Source organism: Procambarus clarkii, chromosome 62 (assembly GCF_040958095.1).
Source record: "Procambarus clarkii isolate CNS0578487 chromosome 62, FALCON_Pclarkii_2.0, whole genome shotgun sequence".
In the NCBI taxonomy this organism is placed as follows: domain Eukaryota; kingdom Metazoa; phylum Arthropoda; class Malacostraca; order Decapoda; family Cambaridae; genus Procambarus; species Procambarus clarkii.
In genome coordinates this window covers 29,374,276-29,384,672 of record NC_091211.1, presented here as the reverse complement: position 1 = coordinate 29,384,672, position 10,397 = coordinate 29,374,276, and the positions used below count along the sequence as shown (strand labels likewise).

The 10,397-nt window shown below is 52.2% G+C and overlaps 1 protein-coding gene across 1 annotated transcript; it reads left to right on the top strand.

Moving 5' to 3' along the window:
* The first annotated feature begins 1,104 nt into the window (after positions 1-1,104).
* Positions 1,105-8,916, top strand: LOC138354384 (aggrecan core protein-like). The gene is made up of 4 exons (XM_069308564.1): positions 1,105-1,234; positions 2,228-2,647; positions 2,736-5,285; positions 8,756-8,916. Exons 1-4 carry the CDS (start codon positions 1,105-1,107, stop codon positions 8,914-8,916), a joined length of 3,261 nt encoding a protein of 1,086 aa, XP_069164665.1.
* The last annotated feature ends 1,481 nt before the right edge of the window (positions 8,917-10,397 follow it).

The window sequence follows — 10,397 nt, the reverse complement described above, 5'->3', positions numbered from 1 at the left end:
GGGGGTGGGAGACTGGGGCAAGGACGCGCGCACACACGCACGCACACAGGGAACAGAAGAGTTAAAGGGGACATGATCACCACATACAAGATTCTCAGAGGAATTGATAGGGTAGATATAGAGATAGCTTATATTACACAAGGGGCACACGCACTAGGGGACACAGGTGGAAATTGAGTACTCAAATGAGCCATAGAGACATTAGAAAGAATTTTTTCAGTGTCAGAGTAGTAGACAAATGGAATGCGTTAGGAAGTGATGTGGTGGAGGCTGACTCCATACACAGTTTCAAGTGTAGATATGATAGAGCCCAGTAGGCTCAGGAGTCTGTACACCAGTTGATTGACAGTTGAGAGGCGGGACCAAAGAGCCAGAGCTCAACCCCGCAAGCACAAATAGGTGAGTACAAATAGGCGAGCACACGCACACATTCAAACTTGAGGCAGGCGGGAGTAAGCGGACAAGCCCAAGCATGGGTAAGGAGCAACCTAAGAGGCAATAACCAGAGAGTAACAGTCAGGGGCGAGCAGTTAGACTGGCGAACAGTAACGAGTGGAGTACCTCAAGGATCGGTGCTGGGACCAGTTCTATTTCTAATATACGTGAACGACATGTCTTCAGGAGTCAAGTCCTACATGTCGATGTTCGCGGATGACGCGAATTAAATGAGACGAGTTGTGACAGATGAGGATTGCAGGATCCTCCAAGAGGACTTGAACAAGCTGCAGAGATGGTCAGGGAAATGGCTACTGGAGTTCAACACGAGCAACTGTAAAGTTATGGAAATGGGACTAGATAACAGGAGACCAAAGGGTCAGTATATAATGATAGACAGCTACCTTTCTGTGACGATTCGAGAAAGAGACCTGGGAGTGGATGTAACACCTAATCTAACTCCTGAGGCACATATAAATCGGATAACGACAGCAGCGTACTCTACACTGGCAAACGTTAGAACTTCATTCAGAAACCTAAGTGAGGAGGCATTCGGAGCGCTTTACACTGCCTACGTGAGACGAGTCTTAGAGTATGCAGCCCCATCATGGTGCCCCCACCTAAAGAAACGCATTAGGAAACTGGGAAAAGGTTTACAAATTTGCGACGATGCTCGTCCCGGAGTTGCACGAGATGGGATATGAAGAACGACTGAAGGAACTGAATCTGACAACGTTAGAAAAAAAGAGGGAGAGGGGAGATATGATAGCAGCATACAAAATACTTTGGGGGATTGACAGTGGGAATTAACTAAATGTTCACACGGAATACCACCAGGACAAGGGGACATGGGTTGTGGAAGCTGGAAACTCAGATGAGACAGAGAGAAATGTTAGAAAATGTTTTTAGCGTGAGAGTAGTGGGCAAATGGCATGAACTAAAGGAGCACATAGTGGAAGCAAACACTATTCATAACTTAAAACGTAGATATGATAGGAAGGTAGGACACGAGTCATTGCTTTAAACAACCCGCGCCTTGAAAAAACATAACTAAATAGATGACCTTTTCTTACAATATCATTTATATGCTGATGTTTCCAGTTATACTTCTTATATTTCTTTTCTCTCTCTCTTTTTATCTTTCTCTCTGTTTATCTTCCTCTTTATCTTTATCTCTCATTCTTTTCTCTTTCTCTGTCTCTCGCCAATACCTAAGGTGCCATTGTTCACTAGTGTGCTTGCCTAGCTGTGCTTACGGGGGTCTGAGCTTTGACTCTTTGGTCCCGCCTCTCAACTGTCAATCAACTATCTTGTGCATTCCACCTGTTAAGTAACCTGATAATATTTCTAAAGTGTGTGTAGCTGTAGGAGTCTCTTGACCCTGTTGATAAAGCATGCTTTGCCTCTTCATAAGTCACACATTTACCTGAGTATATAGTATAGAGTGTGATGTTCCTTGAAGGAAGTGACAATAGTGGTGGTGTTGTTGCTGAGGAGCGATCTGTCTGCTTGAGGCTGCACGGTGTATCTCTGACCTTTAGTGACAGACTCGGGACCACGGGTGCTCAAGGACCCCCTGGCAATCATTGTATTCTCTGATGGGCGATAGGCTCTCAAGATCACACTCTTGTGGAACGATTTTAAGTTACGTGGGGTTGTAAATTCAGACGAAATTCTTGATTGGCGCGATAACTTGAGAGGAGGAAGGGTGCTCTAGTGGCCAGGAGTGCCAGATGACACTCTTAGTAGACAAGGGTGCCAGGTGACACGGAGAGCCTGCCATTGGTGGCAGGTGACACGGAGAGCCTGCCATTGGTGGCAGGTGACACGGAGAGCCTGCCATTGGTGGCAGGTGACACGGAGAGCCTGCCATTGGTGGCAGGTGACACGGAGAGCCTGCCATTGGTGGCAGGTGACACGGAGAGCCTGCCATTGGTGGCAGGTGACACGGAGAGCCTGCCATTGGTGGCAGGTGACACGGAGAGCCTGCCATTGGTGGCAGGTGACACGGAGAGCCTGCCATTGGTGGCAGGTGACACGGAGAGCCTGCCATTGGTGGCAGGTGACACGGAGAGCCTGCCATTGGTGGCAGGTGACACGGAGAGCCTGCCATTGGTGGCAGGTGACACGGAGAGCCTGCCATTGGTGGCAGGTGACACGGAGAGCCTGCCATTGGTGGCAGGTGACACGGAGAGCCTGCCATGGGTGGCAGGTGACACGGAGAGCCTGCCATGGGTGGCAGGTGACACGGAGAGCCTGCCATTGGTGGCAGGTGACACAGAGCCTGCCATTGGTGGCAGGTGACACGGAGAGCCTGCCATTGGTGGCAGGTGACACGGAGAGCCTGCCATTGGTGGCAGGTGACACGGAGAGCCTGCCATTGGTGGCAGGTGACACGGAGAGCCTGCCATTGGTGGCAGGTGACACGGAGAGCCTGCCATTGGTGGCAGGTGACACGGAGAGCCTGCCATTGGTGGCAGGTGACACGGAGAGCCTGCCATTGGTGGCAGGTGACACGGAGAGCCTGCCATTGGTGGCAGGTGACACGGAGAGCCTGCCATTGGTGGCAGGTGACACGGAGAGCCTGCCATTGGTGGCAGGTGACACGGAGAGCCTGCCATTGGTGGCAGGTGACACGGAGAGCCTGCCATGGGTGGCAGGTGACACGGAGAGCCTGCCATGGGTGGCAGGTGACACGGAGAGCCTGCCATGGGTGGCAGGTGACACGGAGAGCCTGCCATGGGTGGCAGGTGACACGGAGAGCCTGCCATGGGTGGCAGGTGACACGGAGAGCCTGCCATGGGTGGCAGGTGACACGGAGAGCCTGCCATGGGTGGCACGTGACACGGAGAGCCTGCCATGGGTGGCACGTGACACGGAGAGCCTGCCATGGGTGGCAGGTGACACGGAGAGCCTGCCATGGGTGGCAGGTGACACGGAGAGCCTGCCATGGGTGGCAGGTGACACGGAGAGCCTGCCATGGGTGGCAGGTGACACGGAGAGCCTGCCATGGGTGGCAGGTGACACGGAGAGCCTGCCATGGGTGGCAGGAGACACGGAGAGCCTGCCATGGGTGGCAGGTGACACGGAGAGCCTGCCATGGGTGGCAGGTGACACGGAGAGCCTGCCATGGGTGGCAGGTGACACGGAGAGCCTGCCATGGGTGGCAGGTGACACGGAGAGCCTGCCATGGGTGGCAGGTGACACGGAGAGCCTGCCATGGGTGGCAGGTGACACGGAGAGCCTGCCATGGGTGGCAGGTGACACGGAGAGCCTGCCATGGGTGGCAGGTGACACGGAGAGCCTGCCATGGGTGCCAGGTGACACGGAGAGCCTGCCATGGGTGCCAGGTGACACGGAGAGCCTGCCATGGGTGCCAGGTGACACGGAGAGCCTGCCATGGGTGCCAGGTGACACGGAGAGCCTGCCATGGGTGCCAGGTGACACGGAGAGCCTGCCAAGGGTGCCAGGTGACACGGAGAGCCTGCCAAGGGTGCCAGGTGACACGGAGAGCCTGCCAAGGGTGCCAGGTGACACGGAGAGCCTGCCAAGGGTGCCAGGTGACACGGAGAGCCTGCCAAGGGTGCCAGGTGACACGGAGAGCCTGCCAAGGGTGCCAGGTGACACGGAGAGCCTGCCAAGGGTGCCAGGTGACACGGAGAGCCTGCCAAGGGTGCCAGGTGACACGGAGAGCCTGCCAAGGGTGCCAGGTGACACGGAGAGCCTGCCAAGGGTGCCAGGTGACACGGAGAGCCTGCCAAGGGTGCCAGGTGACACGGAGAGCCTGCCAAGGGTGCCAGGTGACACGGAGAGCCTGCCAAGGGTGCCAGGTGACACGGAGAGCCTGCCAAGGGTGCCAGGTGACACGGAGAGCCTGCCAAGGGTGCCAGGTGACACGGAGAGCCTGCCAAGGGTGCCAGGTGACACGGAGAGCCTGCCAAGGGTGCCAGGTGACACGGAGAGCCTGCCAAGGGTGCCAGGTGACACGGAGAGCCTGCCAAGGGTGCCAGGTGACACGGAGAGCCTGCCAAGGGTGCCAGGTGACACGGAGAGCCTGCCAAGGGTGCCAGGTGACACGGAGAGCCTGCCAAGGGTGCCAGGTGACACGGAGAGCCTGCCAAGGGTGCCAGGTGACACGGAGAGCCTGCCAAGGGTGCCAGGTGACACGGAGAGCCTGCCAAGGGTGCCAGGTGACACGGAGAGCCTGCCAAGGGTGCCAGGTGACACGGAGAGCCTGCCAAGGGTGCCAGGTGACACGGAGAGCCTGCCAAGGGTGCCAGGTGACACGGAGAGCCTGCCAAGGGTGCCAGGTGACACGGAGAGCCTGCCAAGGGTGCCAGGTGACACGGAGAGCCTGCCAAGGGTGCCAGGTGACACGGAGAGCCTGCCAAGGGTGCCAGGTGACACGGAGAGCCTGCCAAGGGTGCCAGGTGACACGGAGAGCCTGCCAAGGGTGCCAGGTGACACGGAGAGCCTGCCAAGGGTGCCAGGTGACACGGAGAGCCTGCCAAGGGTGCCAGGTGACACGGAGAGCCTGCCAAGGGTGCCAGGTGACACGGAGAGCCTGCCAAGGGTGCCAGGTGACACGGAGAGCCTGCCAAGGGTGCCAGGTGACACGGAGAGCCTGCCAAGGGTGCCAGGTGACACGGAGAGCCTGCCAAGGGTGCCAGGTGACACGGAGAGCCTGCCAAGGGTGCCAGGTGACACGGAGAGCCTGCCAAGGGTGCCAGGTGACACGGAGAGCCTGCCAAGGGTGCCAGGTGACACGGAGAGCCTGCCAAGGGTGCCAGGTGACACGGAGAGCCTGCCAAGGGTGCCAGGTGACACGGAGAGCCTGCCAAGGGTGCCAGGTGACAGGGAAGGTTGCCTGGGTTATATAGCCAAGCCATCCAGGCCTCTACTAACGTTCATTCTTAATGCAGTTCATGACACTCCATCAACCCGTCGCCATATTGGTGTACTCTGTTATCGTTAAACAGATAACCAGTTGGGGTAGGCATTATGAACATGGTGACGCGTGGTGTGAACGTCACAACGACGTAATGTGTACGTCTAGGCTAGTGGTCGGGGCATGAAGGTCTAAACCTCACTTACCCACAGTCACTAATAGGTAAGTGCTGTTAAGTAGGTAATTTCTACCCCCACGCCCCACACCCACGCTCACACGCACCTTGCCCCACACGCACCTTGCCCCACACGCACCTTGCCCCACACGCACCTTGCCCCACACGCACCTTGCCCCACACGCACCTTGCCCCACACGCACCTTGCCCTACACGCACCTTGCCCCACACGCACCTTGCCCCACACGCACCTTGCCCCACACGCACCTTGCCCCACACGCACCTTGCCCCACACGCACCTTGCCCCACACGCACCTTGCCCCACACGCACCTTGCCCCACACGCACCTTGCCCCACACCCACCTTGCCCCACACGCACCTTGCCCCACACGCACCTTGCCCCACACCCACCTTGCCCCACACCCACCTTGCCCCACACGCACCTTGCCCCACACCCACCTTGCCCCACACCCACCTTGCCCCACACCCACCTTGCCCCACACCCACCTTGCCCCGAAGATGGGTTATGGGATCAATGTTGCCTCAACTCCATTTGTGTTAGGAGCGCTGACTTCCAGTTCAGTTTGTTATAAGCGTCTTCAGCATACAGTCCGGGTGTGATATTTGTAGAGTGTTGTGGTGAGTAGACGCCAGGCTGGAGGTGGTGCCATGTTGCCATCATGTCTTATCTCATGCCTCATTCTTGGTGACTCCTACGGCAATGGAGGGGGGGGAGGGAACGTTGCCCAATTGGTGACTCACCTAGTTGTGCTTGCGGGGGTTGAGCTCTGGTTCTTTGGTCCCGCCTCTCAACTGTCAATCAACAGGTGTACAGATTCCTGAGCCTACTAGGCTCTATCATATCTACACTTGAAATTGTGTATGGAGTCAGCCTCCACCACATCACTGCCTAATACATTCCATTTGCTCTGACACTGAAAAAATTCTTTCTAATGTCTCTATGACTCTTTTGGGTCCTAAGTTTTCACCTGTGTCCCCTTGTTCGTGCTCCACTCATGCTAAATAGTTTGTCCACCCTGTCAATTCCCCTGAGAATTGTGTAGGGGATCATGTTTCCCCTTACTCTTCTTTCTTTCAGGGACGTGAAGTTTAGCCCCTTTAGCCTTTCCTCGTAGCTCATACCTCTCAGTTCTAGAAGGGGAGTCTGGTGCCATACTTCTTTAGTTTTGTCTCGTATGTATGTCCATACATAGTCCAACTATGTATGGACTCCAGGCTGGAGCTGCATACTCCAGGATTGGTCTGACCAAAGTGATATACAGGGTCCTACCCGATTCTTTACACAAGTTTCTATAGGCAGTTCTTATGTTGGCCAGTCTAGCATATGCCGCTGATGATATCCTTTTGATGTGGGCCTCTGGGGACAGGTTCGATGTGATATCAACCCCCCAGATCTTTCTCTCTGTTTGACTCTTGCAGGATTTTATCTCCCAGATGGTACCTTGTGTTCAGCCTCCTACTCACTTTCGTCTAATTTCATTACTTTACACTTTCTTGAGTTGAACTTTAGTAGCCATTTTTTCGACCATTCCTCCAGTTTGTCCAGGTCGTCCTTAAGCAATGTCTATTTTGATCTGTCTTGATTCTTCTCATAAATTTTGTATCATCAGCCAACCTTGAGAGGAATGAGTCCATACCCTCTGAAAGATCGTTTACATATATAAGAAACAGGATGGGTCCAAGTATAGAGCCCTGTGGGACTCCGCGAGTGACATCTCGCCACTCTGATGTCTCCGCCCTGTATTCACCTAGTTGTGCTTGCGGGGGTTGAGCTCAGTTCTTTCGGCCCGCCTCTCAACTGTCAATCAATCAACTGTTACTAACTTCTATTCCCTCTCCCCCACACACACACCCAGGAAGCAGCCCGTAGCAGCTGTCTAAATCCCAGGTACCTATTTACTGCTCGGTAACAGGGCCATCAGGGTGAAAGAAACTTTGCCCATTTGTTTCCGATATGGCTCGGGATCGATCCCGGGTCCTTAAATTTACGTATCCAGAGCGCTGTCCACTCAGCCACTAGGCGCCCAATGTGTGTGTGTGTGTGTGTACTTACCTAATTGTGCTTGCTGGGGTTGAGGTCTGGCTCTTTGGTCGGTGTGTGTGTGTGTGTGTGTGTGTGTGTGTGTGTGTGTGTTTCAGTAGCAAGACAAGCAGCGCTACCATTGACCTGACACGGCTGGTAACTGTAAGGTTAATGCGGCTTAAGAGAGCTCACTGTATAATGTATCACTTCGGAGATTGCTGGCCAGACCTTTGTGTTCACAAGGGTATGTTGTCAGATCAAGGCTCGCTTAAATCACATCATAAGCTTTACTTTTATCAGGTGGAAACGACCGTAAAATAAACATCACTCGGCTAGCATACTCTTAACTTTTGGTCGCGTGCGCAGGAGACTTGACCACTGTCTGACGTGACCTTCAAAGCTCTCAGGAATACACATATCAACCATTTTCACCGACAGTCATATTGTCACTCAGACCTCCAGTCACTCTGACCTCCAGTTCCTTCACCAGTGAGTGATACTCGGTATATGATCACTGGACGCACTCTGCAGTTGACAATCATCAACACTCAACACTTACCAGTACACATGTGGCTTGAAAGGTACTTCACTCTCACCTGTCGAGTTATGAATCCATGAGAACTCATTTACCCCGAGGACTATTAAGCCTGCTCCCCAACCCGTACCATTTCTGGCACAGGAGGAAGACACCGCCTCATACGAGAGAAAAATGTCTACCATACGGACACATGGATCACTGCTCTGTGAATGTAGGCAAGCCTACATGTGTTCACTAATTCTGCACTAAAGGATCACTCACACCATCATGTTAAGATGGTGACAATATCGAAGTAAGTGAAATATGGAAGGGTGGGACCGTAGACTTTTGACACATGTTCTTAACTCTGGATATTTCATTTACAACATTGTACACTTGGCGCTTATATCAGCGGTCATTGGTTTCATCAGCCACATATAATAAAGTCATCGTCAAATGTACCTTATCAGCTACCTTTGGTGAACATCAGACTCAAAACTCCTCAGCACATCTAGCGAGAAGATCAGAAGAGCAGTGGAGACACTACAATACACCACAGTGCTACAGTAGTGTAGTGTGTGGATAATAATTTAAATATTTCTAGGGTTGAACGTCACTCTGACCATCAAACCAGAAGCACAGAAGCACAAATCTTAAGTAGGCATTACATAAGTGAACACATTAACAACCTTTCAGAACTCAAAGACAACGTTCATCACATCACTATATACACAGCGCTTCCATCTACGTATGTTAGACCATTGCTACAATATGCAGAGCAGTCTGGCAACGGTCACGAGGTTGTCACCGTGAGCACACCACCACAAGCTAACATAAATGATCCTGCAAATAACTGAACAGGAAATATAATAAAGTGAAGATAAAGTATTGTGTCGTGAAAAACAACGGTTGTTAGTGCAGTCGCTATTAGGGCAGATGGAATGACTGTCACATTAAATAAAAAGAAAAGTAAAAATAAAGTAGACTGCTTGCTGACGTCTCCAGAGTGAAGTAACTGCAGGATAAAAAATAAAGAGGACAAAAATTTAAATACTTTACTATGGAAAAAATGACTAACAAATACAACAAATAAAAATAGCTCCTAGACTTGGCAATATGACAATGTTCAAAATTAACAAAACAATCAAACAAACAATTTAACATTACGTTAAAGTAAAAACAATAAAATGGTGCGGGAATACTAAATGCCAGGCTGCGTAAATCTACCACCACAGTTATGTTAGCAGGTCCAGGCAGGTTAGCAGGTATGTTAGCAGGTCCAGGCAGGTTAGCAGGTATGTTAGCAGGTCCAGGCAGGTTAGCAGGTATGTTAGCAGGTCCAGGCAGGTTAGCAGGTATGTTAGCAGGTCCAGGCAGGTTAGCAGGTATGTTAGCAGGTCCAGGCAGGTTAGCAGGTATGTTAGCAGGTCCAGGCAGGTTAGCAGGTATGTTAGCAGGTCCAGGCAGGTTAGCAGGTATGTTAGCAGGTCCAGGCAGTTGAGCACAGGAGTATTCGGAATCTTGGTGGTGGCTGGATTCTATTTATGTGGGACCTGGACCACATAGGTAGGTGGCGCTGGTGTCTTCGATAATTGGAGACCTGCTCACACAAACTACCATTACGCTTGTTCCTGGTCGGTAGTGTGAGCTCCCAGCCACCAGGTGCGTTGGGGTGATGGGCAATGTAGTGTAGGGCGAAGTAGACTACTGTCTAGACGTCTGAGAAGTAGTAGTTGTTGCTCTTCCTGTTAATTCTTGAATATACAGACGTGGTGTGGTAGAATAGGTGATGATAGAACAGACCTAAGTCTCCTTTTAAGAGAGATTCTCGTGACATTATATAGAGGTATGCAAGATATGGTAGAGGTATGCAAGATATGGTAGAGGTATGCAAGATATGGTAGAGGCATGCAAGATATGGTAGAGGCATGCAAGATATGGTAGAGGCATGCAAGATATGGTAGAGGCATGCAAGATATGGTAGAGGCATGCAAGATATGGTAGAGGCATGCAAGATATGGTAGAGGCATGCAAGATATGGTAGAGGCATGCAAGATATGGTAGAGGCATGCAAGATATGGTAGAGGCATGCAAGATATGGTAGAGGCATGCAAGATATGGTAGAGGCATGCAAGATATGGTAGAGGCATGCAAGATATGGTAGAGGCATGCAAGATATGGTAGAGGCATGCAAGATATGGTAGAGGCATGCAAGATATGGCAGAGGCATGCAAGATATGGCAGAGGCATGCAAGATATGGCAGAGGCATGCAAGATATGGCAGAGGCATGCAAGATATGGTAGAGGCATGCAAGATATAGCAGAGGCATGCAAGATA

Bases quoted from the DNA above. Each gene is read 5' to 3' on its own strand.
- LOC138354384 (XM_069308564.1), top strand. From the start codon at position 1,105: ATGCTCGTCCCGGAGTTGCACGAGATGGGATATGAAGAACGACTGAAG. The intron at 1,235-2,227 runs GTGGGAATTAAC...CATTGGTGGCAG, and splicing joins AATACTTTGGGGGATTGACA to GTGACACGGAGAGCCTGCCA. The intron at 5,286-8,755 runs GTGACAGGGAAG...ACAACCTTTCAG, and splicing joins GAGCCTGCCAAGGGTGCCAG to AACTCAAAGACAACGTTCAT.